Source organism: Crocodylus siamensis, chromosome 4, assembly GCF_052110815.1.
Source record: "Crocodylus siamensis isolate JL-2025a chromosome 4, ASM5211081v1, whole genome shotgun sequence".
NCBI classification, from domain to species: Eukaryota; Metazoa; Chordata; order Crocodylia; family Crocodylidae; genus Crocodylus; species Crocodylus siamensis.
Genome location: NC_143398.1, coordinates 103,967,642 through 103,993,638, shown reverse-complemented (window position 1 = coordinate 103,993,638; position 25,997 = coordinate 103,967,642). Strand labels below are relative to the sequence as shown.

At 40.0% G+C, this 25,997-nt stretch overlaps 2 protein-coding genes across 3 annotated transcripts in view; one reads left to right on the top strand and one right to left on the bottom strand.

The window, feature by feature from the left end:
• Nucleotides 1-1,429, top strand: part of PARPBP (PARP1 binding protein) — a 58,830-nt gene extending 57,401 nt beyond the window's left edge. For both annotated transcript variants that reach the window (XM_090043233.1, XM_090043232.1), the window contains exons 10-11: nucleotides 431-593; nucleotides 1,095-1,429. In XM_090043233.1, coding sequence (XP_089899359.1) covers nucleotides 431-593; nucleotides 1,095-1,429 — 498 coding nt within the window. The remainder of the gene's footprint in view (nucleotides 1-430; nucleotides 594-1,094) is intronic.
• A 669-nt stretch (nucleotides 1,430-2,098) lies between these two features.
• On the bottom strand, nucleotides 2,099-8,609 carry PMCH (pro-melanin concentrating hormone). Its single transcript, XM_090043235.1, has 2 exons — nucleotides 2,895-8,609; nucleotides 2,099-2,339 (listed from the first exon to the last, which is right to left on the bottom strand). Exons 1-2 carry the CDS (start codon nucleotides 3,141-3,143, stop codon nucleotides 2,103-2,105), a joined length of 486 nt encoding a protein of 161 aa, XP_089899361.1. The 5' UTR covers nucleotides 3,144-8,609; the 3' UTR covers nucleotides 2,099-2,102.
• Between the last annotated feature and the right edge of the window lie 17,388 nt (nucleotides 8,610-25,997).

Here is a 25,997-nt window from a genome sequence, read left to right as displayed (position 1 = left end):
GATGATGAACCCACTTTTCAAATGCTCTGTTTAAGGGTTGATTTGACATTAGACAGATATAGTCACCATGACAGCTACTCAAAATAGTAAACAGATGCTACTAAATATCAAAACAAAAGAAAAACCTGGGACAGGAAAGTTTATACTGGCTTTTAATGTGATCAAATACGACTCTTGTTAAAAACAGGGATTGGTATACAAATCAAACCAATCATTTTGTAGTACTTGAATTTTACTATTAAGGCTTTTTTAAAATTAGTTATTGTTATTTGTACATTAATGCTGTGTTTCACCTTAAGTAAGGATGTTTTAATTTTTTTCATATTATAAATAAGGTGAGGGGAGATTATACTACAATCACTACAGCCATTCAAAATAACTTCCTAAATGAATTTTAAGGATTAAGTCCAATTTTGTTCATCCCTAACAGATGAAGCAACCCTTAATCAGGTCTCAGTTTGCTTGTACATATAAAGATGACTTGACTAAGAAGAAGAGTGTGCAGTTTTTCAGTAGCAGTGAAAGCCCAACTTGGGTACAACCAGCACAAAAACAAGACCCTGCTCTCCCTCTAAAAGATGAACCTCTTGCAGGTAAATTGAAGTAGAATTGACTGACTGAGAAAATTTCATGCCTGATATTTTCAAGTGATGTACCACTTTGTTATTATTTAAATACTACAACATCAAGCTTTTGTTAAAGTAAAATAAACAGGGTTTAATAGCTTTGCACGTCCTATGATCAATGCAACCATTTTGGCTTCAAAATATTCTTTTTGGTTACTACATATATAAGGTATGAATTATGTAAATTACAATTAAGATCTTAATATGTTTTTTCCAACATTTTAGAATTTATGTACTTGCTTCCCAAAGGTTCAGAAGTTATGTTTATGCATATGCAATGTAATTTTAAAATTAACAGTAACATTTTCATTGCTGATATATTACGGGGGTTAGTGGATAGTTAGACTGTTTTTTATATATTTTATATATTATTAAACATTCATGGCTTATGTCATTTTAATCACAAGACTATCAGAATTAACTTTTTTTCTTTTCCTTAAATATGTTTGTTCTCCTATATGGCTGAAGGTATGAATTCAGATTTTGAAAGACAAGCATTTGGAACTAAATCTGAAAATATTCACCAGAATGGAAGTAAAAGTAAAAAAGAAGATGCAAAGCTGCGCTGTCAGCTAAGAAACAAGAGCACAAAGAGGAGACAGGTGGAGCTGAATAAAGAAATCATCTGTAATAATGACAATGAACCATCTCAGGATACAAATATTAAGAGACCTAAGACTTCAAACAACCCTCAGAAGAAATTGGACAGCAAATTGGATAGAGGAGGAAAAAGCAACAAAACTACTGCAAAGACTAAATTGATTGCTGGTCAGGCAAAATTGACACATTTTTTTAGATTATGAGTCTTATTTTTATTTTGATATATATAATGTTTTACTATTACATAACAAACATGGTAAGTTTTGCAAGAACAAGACAACAGATGCACAAATACCTTGACTTCATTGTGTATGGTAATGTGAGTAGCATACGTATACTGTTAGACAAATATATCTACAAATCTGAATTATGCAGAATTTTCTGTTTTAACAATGATACCGCATAATTTTTCAACTAGGTTACTTAATGATGGTTGATAAAGTTTCCCTCACCTTGGAATACAGAGAGTAGTACTTTAGATTTAAGTGTATAACAATACCAAAACACAATAACTTCAAGTTTCATTAAACTGGCAACCAAATAATTTAATCTCCTTCAAGGAAGGTGAGGCTGGCCAGCAATTTTCAGACTTGCCAACAAGGTCGATAGACTCTTCCCAACATACACCTGAGCACTGAAAAAGAAAAAAAACTTCCAAAAGTTTAAATTGTAAAAATTAGGATGTATTATAGTGACATCTAGCAAGACCATTAATTTTTAACAAATAGATATACCTGAAATAGTCCAACTAAATATTTAATTTCATTATATTCTATTAATACATTGTACATTGATAAACACTGGCACATAATTTCCAAATTTCCTTTTTCAAACATTTGCAAGTATAATCTTATTCAACCAAACATATATACTGCATTACGTCAAAGGCAAAATGCAAGTATACTTACTGTCAAAATCTCTCCTTCCTATAGGAAACTTAGCAGAATTTTCTTCATCGCCAACCTCTCTTCTTTCCTGTATTGATTCAGTATTCTTTATTTCGGTGTCAGCTGGAAAAGCTACTGAACCCTTCAGGGCAAGATAAGGTAGCTGTTTTATAGCCAGGTTCAGCGGCAGACTGTGGCTTATGAAATTATGTTTGGAACCTATATTCTGGATTTTAAAAGGACTGATTAAAGTTTTAAAGACTGTTACCATTGTGCTTAGTCTTCATCAAGAAAGTAAGTAGTGCAACTGAAGATGATCTTTAAACAGTAAACATCATCATACAATAGATGTTAATTGAATACTGTTGGTTTTTAAAAAGCAAGTTAAACGAATATGTGTAATCAACCTAATTGTTTATTATGGTTGTAAACCTCCTTCATATATACCAACTGGCTGAGACCAAAAAAAGCATTATTAAAAAATAAAAAAGAAAGAAAAAGGGAACTACATAAAGTAAGCTGAATTCTACTCCCTGACATACACATAGTCCTGATCACCTACATATCTTTTTAGAATAAGTTACCTTTGTTACCCAAATACAGATTAGTATGCCTAATATTAGATGCATGCAATTAAAAATTAGCCTATGAACATACACTAAGTTGCAGAAATGAGTGATTGCAATTATCCGCCAAAGCATCCTTTATAAGTGAAAAGTATTTATCTCATTTTAAGAGTCTTTATTTACATTTTGGAGTTGATTAAGAAACAGAAACTCACAAAGAACTTTGGGTTTCTGTCTTCCCCTTCATCCTGAAAACTAGCATCTTCCATCTTATAGTGCTCAAGAGAAAGTGTACCCCCTGTCTTCTCTGTTTTATCTCCATTCCGCAGTGATTTTCCTAGAGTGAAGGTGTTTAGTAGCATGTCGTCATCATCTACCTTCTGCAGAGACTTTGAAACTGAAAATAGAAAACCTTGGGAAAGAAGAGAGAAAGTTAGTATTAACATGTAGGATGAGAAACACATTCTTAGTTGCTTAAAGTTGGCATAGAAGTTAAATGGTTTCAGAGAATTAAGAAGGGTTTCCCTTGCAAATTAACATGGTCTCCAGCTATGCCTATCCTTATATATTTCACAGAGTGAATAGAAACCACTTCAGTGGCTTATGAGTTCATCCTTTATGAATGACTCATAATAAAGAGGATAACCTTTTGTATAGTACTTGTAGTGCCATATGCTACTTAAGTATATATATTTTTAACATGGATAATTAGTTTCTTTGTAGACTTTTAGGGCAGTACAGATTAGTAGTTTCTTTTAATGGATCAATTTAACAAAATTCACAGGATATAATCTCAATTTATGGTCCTGATTAAAGCAGGCCTTAATTTCAACTTAAGTAGTTTTAGAAAAGAACTAATTTGCACATGAGAGATACCATCCATAGAATAATTTTGTTTTAAAGATTAGTATATTATTTTAAAGTAGAACTGACTTTTTAAAATTACTTTTAAATGATGTAATTGAAAATTTTAACAATTGGCAATGACTTTACATTATCATTGGCTTAACAGAGGTAAAGCTGAAACCTTTAATGAATTTTTGTGTACAGTATATATGATGCCTTTATATAAAGATATCATTTAGAAATCCTCACTGATGCCTTTGTTACACTTGTTAGACTTTGAAACTGAAAGGAGAACAGTATCCCAAACACTAGCATCATATATTCAGATGTTCTGTCATTTTGGATGTTTCAAAAATTCTTGCCCCTTCTCTCTTCTTCTAAACAAAGAAATTCAAGTTTTGCTTAAAATTTTCTCTACTGTATTTTCAAATAGAATTGATTTTTTTCAAAAGGTAGAACCCTATAATAAAGTATTTTGTTCAGAAACAGGATAATGCTGTAAGGGAGGAGTTGTTGTTGTTGTTGTTGTTGTTGTTATTGTTATTATTTTTAGGGCTTTTTCCATATTATCCTACTGCAGCAGTGTTGTGTCCCTTGTGGGAAAAGTGCATGGAATCTCCCCAATCTTAGCATATCCCTTTAATAAAACAAAATAAAGTGACATCAGGGCCAGCTGTATTACGGTTTATCTCTGCACTGGTGCTGGCTCCAATATTTCTTCTCATTCCAGAACAGTGAAAGAGAGCGAGCGAGAGAGAGCAAGCGAGCATCCAGCTAGTAGGAGAACCTTCCTAGTTTGTCAGGAACCTGGCCCAAGCAGCCAACTAAGCACAGAGTGAGCACTGTCCTTTTCATCTTTTCTAATTTTCTTTTTAACATACCTTTTTATGTATCCTCATACTTTAGGTAAAAGTTACTTTTGCATGAAACAGTTACAGTTCTTTCTTGCGCTATATTTTTTTTACTTAGGAGTAGGTGGCATCTGAGAGAATCCATTGGCAGCCTTTCCAGCACTGGGTTGGTACCAAGGAGGCATCTGGACCTGTTCATATCTGATTTGATATGAATTTACATTGTGTTAGGTGTTCTGTTTTAACCACTCTGTGCACATAGTGGGCTTACCAACACCATTATGCAGATTTTCCTTATGTCCACTTCAATTACACTTCTGAAAAATGCATGATTTTTTCCACTTAAGAGCCTGATTAAATGCCAGTTCATTTACTTGCGTGTAACGGTACTTTAGAAAATATCAGCCCTTGTGTTTTGCTTTAATTACTATTGATCTGTCTTAGTGGTTGTTTAGTTGCGCCAAGAGGTCCGCTTGGTTTAGGCTGGTTCCCATTTTTGGTGGGTTGGTTCCCATTTTGTAAGTGCTGTATACGCTTAAGATGAGAGATCCTGCCCCCAGAAGTTTACAATCAAAATAAAGACAAGGTCTGACAAGTGAATGTAGAACAGAATGAAGTAGGACCTGGGTAAGATAAGAGCTGATTATCTCCTCACATCTTGCAGCATCGTTCAAAGGATCTGAGGGAACCTTGGTTGAGGATCACTGGTTTAAAAGGACAAGATGATAATGAATAGGTCACTCGCCTAGGCACTGCTGGGCAGTTTAGCATGTTTGTAATGGGAATTTGTCTTTCAAGACTTCTGAAGTGGCTTTGCAAATTGGAGGAAGGTTTTGTGTGGTTAAGCTGCAGTGTGAAAGTAGATACCAAAGTGCCTATGAAAGAAGCAGGGAAGTGGATAATATGGAGACAGCCATTGCATTTTCAGTAAAAAATGAACATGACAATGAGGGCTTAAAGGCTGGATAAGATGGGCGAAAGTAACTTATGAAGGGTCTTCAAAATAAGGACCAGTTTGTATTTGGGCTGGAGACTGGAGCTTGTGAAGGACTCAAGGTTTGAATCAGTCTGAAAGAGAGATTGACTTTGTCTGGAAGTCTGTCTAGACTGCAGTCACATGTAGACTTACTTAGCTATTACATATTAATTAACTTGGATATGAATACCAGTGTAGCTACCACATAGTATAACTTGGTGTGAAATAACTCTCTTGGTATAAAAAAGTTGTTGGGTTTTGGGTCTTTTTAGGTGAGTTTTTCATTCTGTACTGCCATAGTTGCACTATTAGTAGTGTCCAGGCTCGCTTATGAATTGTCTATTGCTCAGTCTCATGGGTAAAGGCTTTTTTTACTTTATTTTTTTTTTTTAAATCCATCATTCAGTTTTCAACTTTTTGTTCTGACCAAATTTAGGAAATGTAAGCAGAGGTGCAAGAAGCTTATTTTAAACAATTAAATTTTCTTTTTCTGTTTTGTGTTTGTTTTGTAATAATATTTTGAGTCAAAACAAAAATAGCTCTGAAGCAAGTTTATAAAATTCTGGGTCTACAGTCCTTGCATGACTGGGGCAGAGAAACCGTCTTGTGTTTTGAGCATCCTGAAGAAAGCACAAAAAAATACTTCTGTATATTGGAAGGGACACTTTACTCCCTTCTGTGATATTATTTGGATAACTTCACTAGCATTGTGATGTGGCTGTTATCTGAGAACCATGGTTGTGTTGCCAATTCAGTGAATGCTTGTTTTCTTTCAGATTCAGACAGTCTAAAATGAGACTGCTGCCCCCTTCTCGGCTAACTGTTCAACATCACTCCCCCCCCCTTTTTTTTTTTAATTTTCCATAGTCCAAGACAAATTGGCCAAATCAATTCCAAATCCATGAGTCAGTCCAGAACCATAAGTGGTTGTACTACCAGCAGATATCCTCCACCCTCATCTGGGGGTTCAGATGTTCCCAAATCCTTTGATGGGCATCCTACATGCAGGTCCAATCCCAGAGGCTTGGGGTTTGGATGCCTCCAAGTTTTGCTTGCCCTCAAGCCATATGGCTGGAGGAGCCAACTAGAGAAGAGTCTCTCATTTCCATAAAGTGGGCATAAAGTCAAGATCTGTCCACTCCAGCAAGTTAAGTGGAAGGTTAACTATGCATTACCTTTGCCAGTACTACAGTACCCCTTCATTCTCTAGTACTCTTCACTGCAGAAGAGTTTGAGCTTCCTCTTACTGCAAAAGGGCTGGGAATCTAGCAGCCAGCCACTTGGAGAGGGTGAGGCACAGACTTTTAGCCTGCAGTGACTAGCTGGTTTGTAAACTCTGGCCCATGCCAGCAAAAGGCTGCCGACGTCTGTTCTACATGGTTGCTAATACAGAGTGAGGTGGAGACTGCAGAACGGTGCCCATGTGGCTTTGCACTCCTTGGATTGCTATGCAGCATCATTACTGGCATGTCCTGTATCAGTGTGTTGCCAGTCAAGGACAGCCCAAAAATCAGGCCTAATCAGGACAAAACCAACTGTGGCTTCTGGTTGGTTGAGGAAATAAGCGACGTGTAGCAGGGCGGTGGGGGGCATGCCGCCCTCCCGAAATTGGCTATCGCCAATTAGAATTTCCAGACAGAATTACTAAAGAGTTCTGTTGCTACATATATATATAAAATCAGATAGCATCGCAAAATGTGGTCATTATAGATCCTACAGAATGCATGGTTTACTTCTACTTGGTGCTATGGCCATTTAGGACAGCAGCCTCAAACTCAGTGTGTGTATCTGGGTTAACTAGCAATCTAATAGAAAGTATATTTTTTTCCTTTGGCCTTGAAATGTTCCAGTTCTAGAAAAAGTTGTAACTGTTCTATATAATAACAATGGTACTACTTATAAATAACCAACAACATTTGTCCTTATCAAACTGGCCTTTTCTTTCCACGGTTAATATTAACTTAGTGCTGCTCATACGAGCCATTGACAGCTATTCTAGGTTACTCTTCCGGCTTTTCCATGGAATCTTGTTACCGTGAAACTCAGACTTCTTCCTCTGAAATCTGATGCGACATGCATAAGTAAATAAAATGTGGCTGGTGACATTTTAACATGTCTGGAACTTACCTTTTGCTCTATTTGCATTTCAATAAAAATTAAATAGTTGCTAAACTTTAGTTTTAATAGTTAGTTTATTTACTCTTCAATTTTCATGCCTGAACTTTTGAGTTTAATGAGCACTGTCTGCTGTTGAACAATAAATAACAGATGTTCATTTCTATTTTTTAGGATTTTTTGAGAATGAAAAAGGTACAGTGCAATGGACTATTCAATTAATTTTATATGTAAAAGAAAATTATTGCTGAATTTAGAATATAGTGCAAATACATCTGTTCAGTGATCATTTCTATAATAGTCTTTCAGCTGAATCTTCCTTTTGTCTTCAGATTTTTCCTGTATTCCCTATTTCTTTTGCTAATGCCCTGTCTAATATAAATCATGGTTTTATGAATTTCAGTGCTACAATTGATCAGTATTACATTTAATATTTCCTTTCTGATGTATAAAATCAGAAAGGAAATGTGTCTGTTTGTATATTTAAAAAAAATAAAAAACAAGTAATTTTATGAGGCAAGCATTTCTCATTTTATTGTCTATCATCTAGATTCTGGTATGGTACCTTACTCTGGATAAAACTGAGCCTTATGAAAAGTGCTCCATACAAAGTGTGTTTTGAGCTCTTAAGTTAGGTATAATTGTACTGAATTTGCAAATAGCTGAACGACCTTATATGCATCTAGTTATACTGTCCCCATGACTCTTCAATTAGCTTGACTTTAAGATTGTTTTCAATTATATAATCACAAAAAGATGTGCTTATTTTTCTTGTTCCTATACATAAGATTTTAGCAGCAAAAGGTGTACTATGGAAAAAATTAAATATAGAAATTTAACACTGATAATATTTAAAAAATGTTAGAGGTAGATAGTTGCAAGATTTTTTTTTTTTTGTTAGATCATCTGTCTTTTGTTCAGATGTTTATATTCCAGTCATACACAGGCAACAATTGACAAAATTAAAGGATATTCAGCTGTCAGTCCAATTTGAGACCCTGTGTCTCCAGGTTCAAAAGTTTAATTAAAAAAACCTTTAATGCATTTGTTCATTTGTGTAATGTTACAACAGGGTAGAGGTAACAAGGAGGGATTTCTTAATGGCTCTATGGAGATGTAAAGACATGGAGCTTACCAGACATTAAAAAAGAAAACAACCCCCTCCTCCCCCTCCCCCCCCCACAAAAACCCCCCCCCCACAAAAAACAAAAAAAACCCAACATGCCTTACTGAAGGAAGCAGCACTGGATGCTTCAGCAGGACTTTTTGATGCTTTAACTAATAGTTGATTCAATCAGCTGTTAGAAAAAAGGTCCACTAAAGTGCCTGATCTATACAGAATTCAGGTGAGCTGGGTCCAACTAATGCACTGTCTCTTTTGGGCATGTCTGGGGCTTGGTGCAGGAGCGCATGGAGTTTAAAATAAAGCACTGTTTCTTTCTTTCTTTTTTTGTAATGTCTGCAAGCAGCTGAAATGCTTAGCACATCAAGTATCCTGAAGTAATGTATTTGTATGTCCCTCTCTTGACATGTATAACTAGAGCTATTAGTGATCATAAAAATATAGACTCCTTAAAAAAAACTCTATCTCGTTTTCTGCCTGAAAGACCCAGCTCATGAATAAATGTGATCGTTTTAAGTATAGGTTATGCAAAGTATTATTTGGTTAATGTCTTAATTGTTAGCTGTGAATTTTGCTATGATTCTTTACTTAGATAATACATGACAGTGTAAAAGAAAAGTCGTATGATTGTTCATTATACATCTGGATGTGTTTTGGTCAGTACTGAAGAGTTTATATGAGCTAGCTCCAATAAAATACGTAGATGTTTTAAAGTTAGATGCTAAAAATTCTAATAGTTTGACCCCCAAAGTGAAATTCAGATGTTGAACAAGGCACATAAGCTCCATTTACTGTACATGGGGAGCATTAGCACCACCAGAATGAGAACCAAGCAGGCAAAATACTTAGTGAGAAGTGGCCAACAGCAAGACCTTAGGAAATGGGAAGAACTGGGAATGTGTTTGAAATCCTGTTCTCTAGAGCTGAGATGCCTCAGGGCTGCAGGAAGGCACTTCAATTGTTTTGTGACCCGCAGCCCAGATCAGTGTCCTAAGGTTAGATATGTATACATTTTCTTTCAAGGTGAGCATTTTATCAGTCAGTGGCTACAATTGAAGAAATAGTACTGGAACTAGGGACTTTAAGTAGGTCACTACCTTCCCCCTGTCCCCCAACATCTAAGGGTCCTAACCATTAGGGGTGTGCGAAGCAGGCCCTATTCAATTCAGATTCGGCCCAAACTGGGGACATTGATTCAATTCGTTGACTTGGATTCGCTGTCCCTGATTCGATTTGGCTAAATCTGAATCTGAAGGTTCGATGCTGATTCAGAGAATCAGTGATTCCGACATAGATACAGCTTTAAATGTTCTTTCTACATATCTTGAGCTAGCAGGTGTGGCTTGTGATTGCTGTTATGCTGGGGCAGATGGATCATCCCACAGAAGCGTGGGGGCCCTCCATGTGCTCAGCAGCGAACCCAGAAGTGGACCAGAAGTACTCTTTAATGGACTCTTCAAAGAAGTCTGACATACTATAGTTTAAATAAATATGTCTCAGAGATAATATGTATGCTGGGTCTTAACTTAATTAAGTACCCCCCTCAGTATGTATTTCATGCATTCATTCATTAACCCCATACACACAACCCCATTCACTGAATCAATCATCATATCACGTGAAATTGCCATCCATTCTTCAAAATTGCAGGTGTGTGGAATTGGATGATACCTGCTGCTTTCCCTTCTCCCTCCATTACTCCCTTGTGTGTTGACTTATGTATTTCACGTAGATGAACAATTCCAAGTCTGGCAGTCCCCTTTCCCCTATCTCTTGCTTTGTTCAGCTCTAGCCAACTTTTGGTTTTGGCATTCCAGAAGAACACACAGATTTTCCTCTGTACTTATGATATCTGCTCCCATGTTGGTGGGAATACACTTCCTGTACATAGAATAATCAGCAGCAGCACAGCCTATTTCTTTTGTTACAAACACAAAGTTCGGTTCTTGATTGTTTCTTTCCACAGGAGTCGGTTCTAGTGAAATCTTTTTCTCCTGGCCACACATCTCTTAGTGACCCTTCTTTTATTATATTTATTAACACTGGATACGCTGTCTAAAGCTCCATTTCCTCCTTTTCCTTTTTTATTGCCCACTTGGATTATACAATTGAAGTCTCCCACTATCTTGCCTGGTCTCCCTCTGACCACATATACCAGTAGTTTTCTAGGCAGTGCATTCCTTCCATCCCTCTCTGGTGGTGCATATACATTGCAATTTTCTAATTCTGTTCCCCTGACTGACAGTATCATTTGTTGCAATCTGCCACTGATGACTTCTACGCACTTTGCTCTCAGCTCTGGGTATTTTTATTTACCTTTCGCTGTGCTTCTGCATCAAGTTATACTTACTAGTTTCCCTCATTCATTTGTCCAGTTTTTGTGTTATTTGGACTACAGTGCTGAAAAATGGTTTTAAATTTTTAATGTTTAATGGGGGGTTTTAGAGGTTAAGCATTTACTCCTACAGATACTATATGGACAATCCATATTTTTTATCAGAAAACACAAAATTCTATTTTTGGTAATCATATCTTTCATATTTGGTCTTAACTTCATCAGTCATAGTATGTGTACCCTCTTTTCAGTCTCCCCTCTTTTTTCTGACTGATCTCCTGATTTCTCTGGATTGTTCTCCTTACCAGATGACCTTTTATGGATGAAAATAGCCCATTTGAAGATAAATCTCACTACAGAAAAGACCTAAGACTTTTTACCTTGATTTTTTTCCTGCCTCAGCTTGATACCTATATTCACATACTTATAGTTTTACAGAACTTTAAATCCTAAAAATGTGGTTGTGAGGTTTACATAAGGGGAGCAACTTCAAATTTCAGCTACTTCCATGTCTTTTTTTGTGTGCAGTTAACACCTTATCTTCTTGGGTTAACCAGGGTCTAGAATGAAGGTCTCTGTCAGCAGTACTACATCAGTCATACTCTCTTGTGGCTACATCTACATATGCACTTAACTGCAGAGTAGACTAATTAGCTGTAGAGTAAAGAGTCACCATCTACATGTGCAATATGGTAAAGCCCAATAAACTAATTAATGTCAAGGACAGTACTATTTTACAGCCGGTTAATTAACTGCGATTAAACGCATGTGTAGACGCTGACCATGGGTGTAAATTGCACCCGATCAGCCCAACCAGCAGGAGGACGGGCTCCTGCCTAGCCACATAGCCCCACACTTTCAGTACCTTGTGTCCTAGCTAGGCCCTCCACTGACCAATGCCACCACCTGGAGCCTGGGGCTGATCCCCCCATGCTCAAATTGCTGCTGTCCAGGTGCACATGTAGACACTGCCCAAGAGTAGTTTACTCTAGCTCAAACTGCTCTGGATTTTATTGCTTCAAATTAATTGCATGTGTAGATGCACCCTGTTTCTCTAAGCTCAAGATTGAGTCTTGGTTTTTGATTTGCAGAATGAATACTTGCACATATTTACCTACCCAGCCCACAGGAAGTTCTTGATTCAAAATAGAGCACAAGCATCATCAATTGGGTTTTGTTCTTCTGGCTCTTAGGGGGTTCTGTGAGTCTTCACATAATACTTGGCCACAGTGGAAGCACATTTAAAGGAATCTTAATCTCCTTGTACTTGGACAACTGGTTGATCAGTGGCTAGTCCTAACAGGAGACTACAATAGCTTGAGGACATGATCTTTCCCTGTTCTTTCATCAATAACTTAATTTTCTGAAAAAACTGTCTCTCTCACCATCACAAATGATAAGAATTCTTAGAAGCTCTGATCAATTCCCTATACATATCTAGGCCATGATGGTGATCGTGAGGTATTCCTTCAGGCTTTGGGTGGTCCAGTTTCCCTAAAGAATTTCAAAAACACTGTGGAAAATCTTCCTTTTAGGGAGTAGAGTTTTGCAGCTCTAAAACCAGATTAAATCTATGTTGAAATTAGTTCTAGTACATTCACCTGAAGTGTATTCTTCAGTTTCTAAGAAGAAATACACTGGAACCATACTTTATGCTTCTACTCAGAGGCATGCTCCTCCATTCCCTCTCCTTGTCTTCCATTTGCTTACTCATTTCTTGGCTATGAGAAGCGCAAGCTTGTGGTAGAAAGGCTGAAACAACAGCAGACCCCTCCTAGGGTCCAGAACAATAGTTTTTTTTGTTTACTTGTTTTATTTTATTGAAAGACTGTATATTACTGAGTGTGTTGAGAGAGATTCTAGGCAGCAACAGCCAGTGGGTTTAAAGATTGCATATTAGTGAGGCTTGCTGAGACGCACTTGGGGAAGGGGCCAAGGCCTGGTTGAAAAAGCCGAGGTGGCATCCTGCTACACATACCTAGAGCCCTAGCTAGATCTTTGTAAGAACTCCCAGTCCCTCTGATTTAGATAACAGCAAGGAAATATCATCATCTCATTCCTTGGGGTCAAGACACTTTTGATCACTGAAAGAATGTGTAGGATATCAAAGTATACAATTTCTAATGAAGACACTACTCACTGCTCACCTATGGCTTTTTTCCTTTATCTATACTAGCCTCCCTGGGCATATTGGGCATCAGCTTCTGTAGACTAGCTTCTTTAACATAATCTTGGCCCATGTTTACTCTTTTACAAAGGCATGGCAGCATTACAAACAACTGAAATGACAATTCTGTAGTCAGAATGGGGCTCTGGTGAAGAGAAGTTACAGATAGATTGATAGTCCTGCAATTTCTGTATCTGTAATCACCTTTGTCTCTTGATAGGACTGTAGTACCTTCAACATCAAGTACAAGGCCATATGTTTATAAGACCTTCAAGAAGTTACAGCAAAAAATGGCAGTTACACTGGAGATTCCAGTGAAAGTTGTCCAGGAAAAAAGTGGGAGATTAACTGTGGATCTAACAGTGTTGATTATATTATGTCCATGACAGACCCAGTTATCCAGTGTATTAGAATGCCTTATGTCCTTATGTACCTCATGAACCCTTCTAGTGGTCCATCTCAACCGTGCTTTCCATCCTCATGTGGAAAGCCACTCACAAGCCTAGTTGCTAGATAGATTATATGTTGAAGATATAATCTATCTCTTAATTACAGTTTTCCCCTCCTTGGGTTTTCGGTCTAGTACTGACAGGATGGCTGGGTCATCTTGTTCCCCTTGGCTCTTGGTCATTCTTACACTAGGAAATCACTCAGCCCTCCTTCTGGCAGTAACACCAGTTAAGGGGATGGCAGAGATGAAAAGATTCTCATGGTGGGACTTCTGTATACTATATTGCATAAAGACAGATTAACCCAATGCCTCACCTAAGGTTGTTGTCTAATGTTAGTCTTTGATTTCTATTTTGATCAAGTAATAAACTTGCCTGCATTATATGCCAAACAATATTTCAATAAAGGGGATTCTGAATCTCATACTTTAGGTGTATTGAAAGTGCTATTTTACCTAGCTAGGACTAAGCCTTTATTGTATCCACCAGCTTATTTGTAATTTATGCAGATAGTGTGAAATGTCAAGCTGTATCAACCAAGATTATTCAACTGGGTTTCTACTTGCACTAAATTATATTAATTTAGACCCACCACTGAGAATTACAGCCTCTTCCAAGAGGCCTCAGTAAACTTCTGCAGCTTCTTTGCAAAGTGTTCAAATTGTGGAAAAACAGAGGGTAACTTGGAGTTTGTGTTGAAACTCATGGAACCCATGCCTTATTATTTGGTTTCAAAATAGACCTAAACAAATATTGTAAGACAGCTCTGCTGAGGTATGTGCCAGTTGCTGGTAGACTTAAAACCCATGTCCTCTAGGTTAAGAGATTCCTATACATGCCATACTGCATTCCAGCTGACTCCAGACTGAAATCTATCAACACTGGGATGTAGAATAGTTGAGATACAGATGGAGAAGAGTGTTGATGCAATCGAACATCCTTGCTTGACTCCAGTTTTAATAATAAAGGGATTCCTTTCTGAGCCATTGCTTAGGATAGTTATTGGCACATCCAACAGTGGTAACATGTTGTGGCTAACATCCAAGTCTTATCAGGATCTTCCATAGGACCTCTTTGTAGATTGAATCAAAGTCCTTAGTGAGATCGGTGAAGGCTAGGTAAAGATCTTGGTGTTGCTCAGAGCAGTTCTGCAGCTGTCTCACAACAAAGAAAGGACTAGGAAAGTGTGCATGTGTATTGTGTGTGAGTTGTATATCACATTGTGTGCTCCAATGACCCTGAGAGTGATGCCGTCTGGAGCTCATGGTCCTGGTAGGGCCACCCACGGTGACAAGGTTGAGGGGGAGGTTCCAGACAAAGAATGATCCAAGAAGTCCTCAACGGTGGAGCAGGTGGAGGAAGGCTGTGGTCCCAATGTTTGTGAAGGCAGAAGAAGGCAGCAACAGAGAAGTGGCTCCAGTCATCGTGGTTCACCATGCCACTGAACTTGGCCACCAAACGCCAAGAATCTGTGGGCCCAACTGTGCACCAGAGTCCCCACACTAAACATGCCACACACAGGCTTCCATCAGGTCCAAAAGCCCTGTGGCAATGGAGGATTGGTGATTGGGGCAGGGCTGTGATACCTGGAGGCCCCCAGCCAAGAATTGGCACACAGGCAGCAGATGTTGCAATGGTCATCGGGCACCTGTGTCAGGATGGGTGTCCTTCAGCAGCTGCATCTGTGACTCAGCAGTCCTTTTTAGGATACCCTCTGCATACCCTGGTGGGGAGAGGGCTAGAAAAGTTGCCCCCCAAAATAGGCTGTCCTATCTCTCCTGACTGGGAAACTGCACCCACCAGGGTCACCATTCCTGTGGTTGAAATAAGATAAAACTAAACTTCAGAACTGGAATGAGAGAATGCGTGTTGACAGCCCAAAAAGTGATCATCCAGAAAGATGTAACTGCCATTGTGGCTCAGGAGCTAGCGAGGCACAACATCATTACTGCTCTCAGTGAAACCCAGCTCACTGGGGAGAGATAGCTGAGGGAGGTCAGTGGAGGGCATACTTTCTTCTGGAAAGGGAAACCAGACCGTGACCCTCCATATCCATGGAGTTGGTTTCACCATCAGGAATAAGGTTGCTGATGTGCATCCTGAACTCCCTTCGGCTGTCAATGACCCTTCACCTGCACCTTCAGCCAAAACCAACATGCCACTGCTATCAGTGCATACCCACCAACTCTGGATTCCAATGAGGAAGTCAAGGAAAGGTTCTACTCCGATCTCAACAATGCCCTTGCCTCCACCCCCAGAGATGACAAGATCATTCTCCTGGGTAACTTCAACACCCAGGTTGGACATGACCAAGATATCTAGAGCAGAACTAATGGCAAGAATGGTGTGGGGAAGGCCAACGATGTTCTGCTCCTGACCAAAAGCACCCAACATGGCTTGATCCTGATGAACACTGTGTTCTGCCAGAAAGACTGGCTCAAGACCATACGGAGGTATCCAAGGGTGGAGCACTAGCACCTCTTGGAATACATCATCATCTGAGGTAGAGACCTGAGGGATGTGCTTGTCACGAGGACCCTGAAGGGATCTGAAGACTGCTGGACAGACCACCGACTTGTGTACTCAGTGATAAACATCCGCCTCGCACGAAGACGCCGAAGCCCTCCCAGAGACAGCTGAACATCACAGCTCTGAAGGACCCTGGACAGCAGGAAGAGTTCTGGGCCCAGTTGTATAGTGCACTGGACCTAGTCCCTACTGCCGGTGACATCTTCATCCAGGTACACTGGGAGCAACTCAAGTCCACTGTCCAAGATCCCTGCGCCCAGGCTACTGGGTTCACATTACGACGTAACCAGGCCTGGTTTGACGCCAATGATGCTCACATTCGTCATCTTGAGCAGAAGCGTAGCCTTCATTGCCTGGCAAAGCCATCCACAAACTAAGTGGAAGATGGCAGTGTACCACCAGCTGAAGGCTCAGGTTCAACGAAGCATCCATGACATAAAGAACAACTGGTGCGTGGCTACACTGACCAGCATGAAATATGCAGCTTCTTCCAGGCTACCAAGACAACCTATGAACCCTGCTCCATTGGAAACCCCCCCTCTCCTATCACAGGATGGCTCCTGGCTCCTGAAGGACGATGACATCATCTGTCTGCATTGGAAGGAGCATTTTGAGCTCATCCTTAACTGGAAATCCAGCCAGATGATTAGAAAACAAAATTATGAAATTCCCTCAAAACACAAACTACAAACCCTGACTAAACACAAAATGAATAAATGAATTTCTCACCCATAGCCCTTTAATCTAACACCTTAATTGCCTGCTACCTACTTCATACCATGACTTAACCTAAACATAATACTGAAGAAATGTCAACCCACACTCTTGTAGCTAAAAACCAAAGCACTGGCCTTGTAAGACAGATGGAAGATAAAACCTCTCCCAGGAGTATCAGAACTCACCCACCATTATTATCCTCCCAATCAAGAAAGCAGGTATAACCCTGCACCTCTGGCTCCCAAAGCTGGTGTTCTAACTAAACTACTCCATGTCAGATTATTCTTGAATATTATACTTTCAATCAAAATGGGTGATAAACTTTTAATACTTACACCTAGCATATAGACTAGTAATACTACAAGTTATACAAAAACTCACTTCACTAAGTCAAATGCCATGCACTATGATTAAGAACAACTTTGCCCATGCAAAAAAGAACAAATAAACTAATTAAACTAAATATCATTACCACATATGCCAATGCCAAGATACTGATAAAAGGTGTAATTAATACCATTATTTTTATTTGAACTTCAACCAAAACCTGTTGCCTAAAACCACTAATTTTTCAACTACCAAAAAAACGAATTTTACTCACGCCCTTAAAATTGGACACCTTAATTATTCATTACACACTCCATACTGGGTGTTATTGTAGCTTAACCTAAAGCATAACACTGAAGATGTTAATATGGACAGACTTGTCCTGAATAACAACACAATATTGTAATCTAAACTGGGCATGACCGTGTAAAATAAGCAGAAAATAAACCTGTCCAAAAAATCATATCCTACTCTACGTTAAGTAGGCAGATACAACCACACATCCGCAACTCCTAGCACTTTAATTGGATTACTTCTTTATTTTATTATATCAATTGAAGAGTGTGATATTAAACACTAGATATATATGCTATAGTTTAAATAAATATGTCTCAGAGATAATATGTACGCTCGGTCTTAACTTAATTAAGTACCCCCCTCAGTATGTATTTCATGCATTCATTCATTAACCCCATACACACAACCCCATTCACTGAATCAATCATCATATCATGTGAAATTGCCATCCATTGTGTTAATGCTAGCCACTATGAGTTTCAAGCCCATAACTGGACACGTTTCACATAACTTGCTCTTTAAGAGACCTCTGGTTATCACTCTCACAAACAAATTGCGATTGCCTGGACACTCGTTTCTCTTCACAGAGGCCTTTACCTACACCGTCTTGATACTCCTCATTTCAGTCCATGACCACGGCATTTTCTTTCTCAACTGCATTTGGTATTTTTTTGGGGGCGGGATTTCATCCTCTACCCAGCACCTTACATTTGAAGTCATTCAGATAAGGTGGAACATAACCTTTTAAACTGGGCAACTGGCAAGCTTTCATGATTTATTAGATTTAATGCCTGGTATACATACCCCTATATATTCCTCCCCTTTCTCACACATTTTGCTTCCACTAATTTTTCCAAACCCTCCTAAAACACTCTTACAACATGCTTAAATTTATGTATACAATGCGGATTGTATTTGCAGACAGCACTAAAATCTTTACATGTGCCATATAACCACACATACATACACGTGTGTGTGTGTGTGTGTGTATTATATATACGTACATGCTATGTTTAATACACATTTTGTGTATTTCACGCACCATCATGGCACATTTATGTGTCTATATGCCCGCCTGGCTTCGAGCGCCTGCTTGCATGCCGCTTTGGCCTGGTCAGTAGAGGTTGTACGCTCTCTAACTTAGTGGGTTCTCCAAGGTGGGCTTCGGTTGTCCCTCTGGCCTTCCCCAAACTCACCTGCCACGTCTTTGAGTATTCCGTCAGTGTGGGGCTTGGCCTTGAAGTTCCCCTCAGGGATGACCACTCTGCGTGTGGGATGTTCGTGGAGCTCCACCTACCCTACACCCCAGCCTTACACTAACCTCTGGTGGGGCACCAGATCTTCACACGGCTGCCTCTCCAGTGTTGATGTTCCTCAAGCCCTATTGTATCCTCCTTCCTCCTTGGGGGAAGGATAATTAGCTGGCCCAGGCTCTAGACCTGAGATCCCCTTGAGCCAGTCGGCTCTCTTATAGTCAACAAGGGTGCCCCTGTTGAGCAGGGATAAAGAAATAAAATGAAGAAAAAAAAGGAACCAGAAAGGGTCTTCCTGTCTAGTGTCCTACCAGTTGGCTTTCCCAGCCCTTCTGCCTGAACTTGGCAGTACTCCCCCAATGCTGGTCCTGTGAGGTCCTTCTCTCCTCTCTGCCCCTAGCCCAGCTCCTCAACCTGGTACCTGGGAGAGGTCAAGCGGGAACACCTCTGCTTCCCAAGGTTGGTTCCAGCCTCTCCTTTGAATTCATCGTCCTGGCTACACAGCTGCTTGGTATCTGCTCCGACAAACCTCCTTTGCAGCGCTAGTGGGAAGCCAGTGTTCCACCCCTCCTGGGGCTTGATCTCACACGCTTGATGTGAGGAGCTCTCGCTGCTTCCACAGCTGCCTGCCAACTGGGCGTTCCTGGCTCGTGCCAGTTCCACCTGTTGCCAGCACATAGAGCCTCTGCCTCCTCACTGGCTCCCCCTTTCCTACTGCCAGTGGCTGTTTGTATCCCTGCCGGCTGGTGTGTCCTTGTGATGTCACCTGCTGGCCTTAATTGCGTAAAGGCGCGGCTTGGAAACCGCGCGGGCTTTTCCCCTTGATCCTCTGGTGTTGCTTGTCCTGCAGGTAAGTGATTGTTTTGTATTTCTTTATTTTAGTGTTTCTGCCCTCATCAAGCCCCGCAGGTGGAGCTTTCTGGCCCCTCTTCTCACTATCCCCTGGACAGTCTAATACAGAACAAAACATGACATTTATAGCTCACCAACATCCTACATAAATTTATAATTTTACTACCAGTTACCGTTAACCCTCCAGAACAAAATTATGGACATTAAATTGCCCCAGTAACATAAAGATTTAGTCCTGATCTTCTTATTAGCTAATGCTTAACTTGTACATGCAAGCATCCATGCACCTGTGAAAATGCCCTGGGTGTCCAACAGACATATGGAGCCAGTATCAGGCACATCAACCCATAGCCCACAACACCTAGCCATGCCCTACCCCCAAGGGAGACAGCAGTAATTAACATTAAACCATAAGCAAAAGCTTGATTTACTTAGAGCAAAGAGAGACAGGCAAATGCATGCCAGCCACCACATATCAGAGGAGACCCTCCAAGCCGTCCTGCAATGCCCTGTGGTGGATTCCCTTGGCAGCCCACCAACCATTGGAGAGCTGAAGCAGGCCATCCAAGAGATGAAAACCAACAAATCCTGTGGGCCAGATGGTATATCCGCAGAAGTCTATCATGCTTCCAGCTCACATCGTGGCTCCACCAGCTTATCCTCTGTCTTTGGGATGAAGATGACATCCCTGGGGATCTCAAGAACACAACTATTGTGACCACTTACAAGAAGGGGAAGAAATCTGTGGGAACTACAGGGTGATTTCCCTCCTGTCCATTGCAGGTAAGATCCTGGCCCTCCTGAACCATCTTCATCCCATCACTGAGGCGATCCTTCCAGAAACCCAGTGCGACTGCCAAGCATTCTGGGGCACTACAGACATGGTTTTCATTACCAGGAAGATCCAAGAAAAATGTCAGAAGCAAAATCAAGAACTGTTCCTTGCCTTCATTGACCTGACCAAGGCGCTCAATTCTTTAAATCATGAAGCTCTGAGGACCATCCTCCAATGCATTGGCTGCCTGCTCAAGTTTGTCACTATGTTGCAGCTCCTGCATCATGATATGACTCCCACTGTCCTGAGTGGAAGATCTGAAACCAACGCCTTCTGCATCCAGACCGGGGTCAAATAAGGTTGTGGGATTGCTCCCACCCTGTTCACCATCTACCTGACCATCACCATCCGCCTTATCCAAGGTAGTCTACCATCCGGCCTCAGTATCCACTATCAACTGGATGGGAAGCTTTTCAATCTTGGGTGCTTCTGGGCAAAAGTGAAAATCACCACCAAGGACATCCACGATCTTCGGTTTGCAGATGATTGCTGCGTGATGGCTTTCTCTGCACAGGATGTGCAAGTGACCTTAGATCTCTTCCTTGCTTTGTATAAGAGACTTGGCCTGTCCTTGAACGTCATGAAGATGAAGGTTCTCCACCAACCCTCACCAGACCAGCTGAACATCCCTTGCACTATCTACATAGGCAGGGAGGCTCTGAAGTATGTGGACCACTTTCTGTATCTTGGCAGCCACCTCTCTCAACAGGCTACGATCAATGAAGTTCAGCACCTGGTCAGCTGTGCCAGTGCCACCTTCTTTAAGCTGTGACTTTAAGAAAATATCATATTTTTATAGAATATGAAACCCTTCTGAATCACCTAAAAAAATATTTCCTTTTATCCTCCTGCTGACAAATTACATAAATTGTGACTGATGGCAGAGAATTTTTATCATACTATATCAACACTCATTGATTGTAGTTCAATGCTAGAACGTGGAGACATAAAATGAAAATATTCGTTAGTAGGTTTAAAAGAAACAGAAGGAAGTCCTTTTTCACAGTGCATGTAATGAACTTGTGGATTCATTGTCACAAGATATTGTAGGAGCTAGCAGCTTAACCCAGTTAAAACAGGAACTGGACCAATTCTTGGAGGAAAGGCCCATTAATAACTATTGAACATGGTAGACAGGGTTGCAGCCCCTGAATCAGAAATTTCTAAATTTCTGAATGCTTGAAGTTTCCATAGGAAAGAAACAGGGCATGGAAAATACTGGACTTGCCTTGTTTACCTTCTTCCTCAGCATCCACTCTCTGTCACTGTGAGAGAGAGAATACTGTGCTGGATGGATATATGGTCTGACCCAGTAAATGGCATTTCTTATGTTTGTATGTTATGTTAAATAATATTGCTTAAAAATGGAATATTATAGGGTATCCATTAAATATTTTTTCTGAACTGCTTAAGTTCAGAGAATTAGTGTTAGTTTGAAAATGATTTACACTATTTAGGATGATTTCAATACTGTATGTTGCAAACAATTTTGCTTATTTTCAGCCATGTGACTATCACCAGATGTATATTCAGAAATGTCAAGTGTTATTGAAAAAGTTACTTTTAAATAAATGTTACATTTTATTTACCATGAGCATTGAGACTTGCTGTAGTTTTTATCAGTGTCCTCTTACCTAACAAAGGATACATAATGAATTGTTTCATAGTTGGTAGGGTGGAAAGGGACCTGGGAGTGTAGGGAGGCAGCAGCAAGGCACCAGACTTCCATGCATGGACCCTGAGGTGGTGCAGGGTCACTTGGAAGAACTGGATGCCTTTAAGTCGGCAGGCCCGGATGAGCTCCATCCGAGGGTACTGAAGGCACCGGCCGACATCATTGCAGAGCCACTGGCGGGAATATTTGAACGCTCGTGGCGCACGGGTCAAGTCCCGGAGGACTGGAAAAGGGCCAATGTGGTTCCCATTTTCAAGAAGGGGAGGAAGGAGGACCCGGGTAACTATAGGCCAGTCAGTCTCACCTCCATCCTTGGCAAAATCTTTGAAAAAATCATCAAGGCTCACATTTGTGAGAGCCCGGCAGGACAAATTATGCTGAGGGGAAACCAGCACGGGTTCATGGCAGGCAGATCGTGCCTGACCAATCTAGTCTCTTTTTATGACCAGGTCACAAAACGCCTCGGCGCAGGAGGAGGGGTGGATGTCGTATACTTGGACTTCAGGAAGGCCTTTGATATGATATCCCACCCCATACTGGTGAACAAGTTAAGGGGCTGTGACTTGGATGACTGCACAGTCCGGTGGGTGGAGAATTGGCTGGAGGGTCGCACCCAGAGAGTCGTGGTGGATGGGCGGTTTTGACCTGGAAGAGTGTGGGCAGTGGGGTCCCGCAGGGCTCGGTGCTTGGACCGATACTCTTTAATGTCTTCATCAGCGACTTGGACGAGGGGGTGAAATGTACTCTGTCCAAGTTTGCAGATGACACTAAGCTATGGGGCGAAGTGGACACGCCGGAGGGCAGGGAACAGCTGCAAGCAGACCTGGACAGGTTAGACAAGTGGGCAGAAAACAACAGAATGCAGTTCAACAAGGAGAAATGCAAAGTGCTGCATCTAGGGAGGAAAAATGTCCAGCACACCTACAGCCTAGGAAATGACCTGCTGGGTGGCACGGAAGTGGAAAGGGATCTTGGAGTCCTAGTGGACTCCAAGATGAACATGAGTCGGCAGTGTGACGAAACCATCAGAAAAGCCAATGGCACTTCATCGTGCATCAGCAGATGCATGACAAATAGGTCCAAGGAGGTGATACTTCCCCTCTATCGGGCGCTGGTCAGACCGCAGCTGGAGTACTGCGTGCAATTCTGGGCGCCGCACTTCAAGAAGGATGCGGATAACCTGGAGAGGGTCCAGAGAAGGGCCACTCGTATGGTTAAGGGCCTGCAGGCCAAGCCCTACGAGGAGAGATTAGAGAAACTGGACCTTTTCAGCCTCCGCAAGAGAAGGTTGAGAGGCGACCTGGTGGCTGCCTATAAGTTCGTCAGGGGGGCACAGAAGGGAATTGGTGAGTATTTATTCACCAAGGCGCCCCCGGGGGTTACAAGAAATAATGGCCACAAGCTAGAAGAGAGCAGATTTAGATTGGATATTAGGAGGAACTTCTTCACAGTTCAAGTGGCCAAGGTCTGGAACGGGCTCCCAAGGGAGGTGGTGCTCTCCCCTACCCTGGGGGTTTTCAAGAGAAGGTTGGATGTGTATCTAGCTGGGGTAATGTAGGCCCAGCACTCTTTCCTGCTTATGCAGGGGGTCGGACTCGATGATCTATTGAGGTCCCTTCCGACCCTAGCATCTATGAATCTATGAATCTATAAGATCATTTAGTCCAATACCCTGCCATGGCAGGAAAGAGTACTGGCATCAAACGACCCCGGCAAGTTATTCATCTAGCCTCTATTGTTTATCAATTATCAATTGTTTGATTGATTGTTCCATCAGCCTGGAAATCTGGAATATGAAGACAGATGCATAATTCAGGATATACAGGTGAGTGAAGACACATTTTGCAATAATCTTGTGAACTTAATGACTCAGAATAATTTGGCTTTCCATCTGACCTCTTCTAGGAATTCTTTGGAAATGATTTTGTTTTTAGCCAACTATGTTAATGAATACATGTTCAAGTTTAATATTTACAGTAACTACGTTTTAGTTTTAAATTGTTTTCTCCCTCTTTCAAGACATTACTGGTTTACTACAGGAATAGCTTTTTAATCATTACTAGCATGTCTAGACACTGGGACACATCACTTCCCTGCAATTAAAACAGACTTTTCAAGAGACTGGGGTTTTATAGTGTTACATTTACATAATTTAAAACAGCTTTTGAACATTTCTGCTTTATGATTTTTTTATACTGTGAAACTTTCTTGAAACCATATTGGTTTATTGATGATAGATTGTGTACAACTATTTCTTATAGTTAATGGAAAAACAATGGAAATTATGTATAGGTATGTGTGTATGCATGTATGTATGTATGCATGTATACAGGGGTGTGTGTATATAATACCGCCCCCCCAAAATCTATACTCATTAACTATAAATAGAACTAGAAGTACTGTATAATATGGAAACCCTTGATCCATGTGGCATAGCTACATGCCAGAACAACGTGAAACCCAGAAAATGAAATACTTGACTTTTGAACTGAAAATATTGAAATATATTCAGTACCATATTTACACTAGACATGCTTAGTGTAGGAAGAATTGATTATTATATAACCTGATAAAATTATATCGCAGATCATTTTTTATCAATTTTGATATGAATAATCCAGTAAAATCACAAAATGACCTTGCAAATCAAGTATTTTAGAACTAGAGAAATATATTTAACTGATGATCAGAATTTTCTCCTGTGCATTTTAATTCATTAAATGGGCAAAAATTTCTAGAACAATAAGAACATTATTTAACATCAGCTTACTAAAATAGGTTCAAAAGCTATAAATAGTTACATATAACACTAATAATACTGGGTAACATAGTCTCTAAAATGTTTGCCGCATGATGACTGTGCAAAGTCTTACCTCATGCAGTATATTTTTTAACATTAGAAAGAAATAACTAAACTCTTACAGTTTGTTAGGTACTGTCATTAACTACTGTGTTTCTTTGAGGAGAACTATAGTGCTTAATGAATAATCAGTTTTGTGTTACTTAACATTTCTTCTTAATTTAAATTTAACTTTTGGAATTGTTGTTTTCTTTGTTTTCATCATATATATACCAGACTTGTTAAATGGCAGAACTTCTTAGTAAACAAAAATATCTTTTTAATTAAAAATCAGTTATGTAAATAGGACTCTGAATCAATGACAACTCTTCTCAGGAAAGCCACAGAGTGATGATCAGAAAAGGAGCTAAAATAGTGAAACTATACTAAAATGTAAAGGAGAATTTATTCATTTTAATTTTGACTACAAATACAAGAGCAATTCATGTTCAGTGTTAAATAGCAATCATTATATTCTAAAGTGTTTATGTTAATTCAGCTCTCCAAACAAAAATGGCTTATTTTATTAACTATGCATACATACATGAATATGCAGTGTGTGATATTTTAAAGTCTGAGAAGCCTGAGTTACCCTCAATTGACATGTCCCTAACAGAGTTATCAGCATCATCCTATGTATTTTGTATCACCTGCTATATTATAATTATTTTAAGATCATTTTAGTAAGTTTAAAAACATTAAAATAGAAACTTATTGTACATCTGGGTCAGTAAACTAGGGGCCTCAGCTACTATGGATTTGTCTGCAGTTCTAGTTGGAGTTGACCTTTGACTAGCCTCGAGCCCATATCTTAATGGCCACCTAAACTGGAAATCCCTAAGCTTGACTTCTGATTTACTCCAAAGCTCTGCTGAAATTTCAGGTACAACTTTGAGCTGCTTCCCATCTCATGTCTTCCTGCAATATGTTTGGAACTCACTCAGCTGCTTCACAACAAAGTCATAGAAAGCCCTTAGGAGTCATTATATAATTCTCTGGTCCTGACTTCCAGTCCTTCTGCATCCTACTACTATATACACTTTTATGCCCAAAATAAAGCCAAACACAAAAAGGGGACAAGTGATTCTCAGACTAGTTCTTAGAAACAAGAATCACAATACAGATGCCTTTG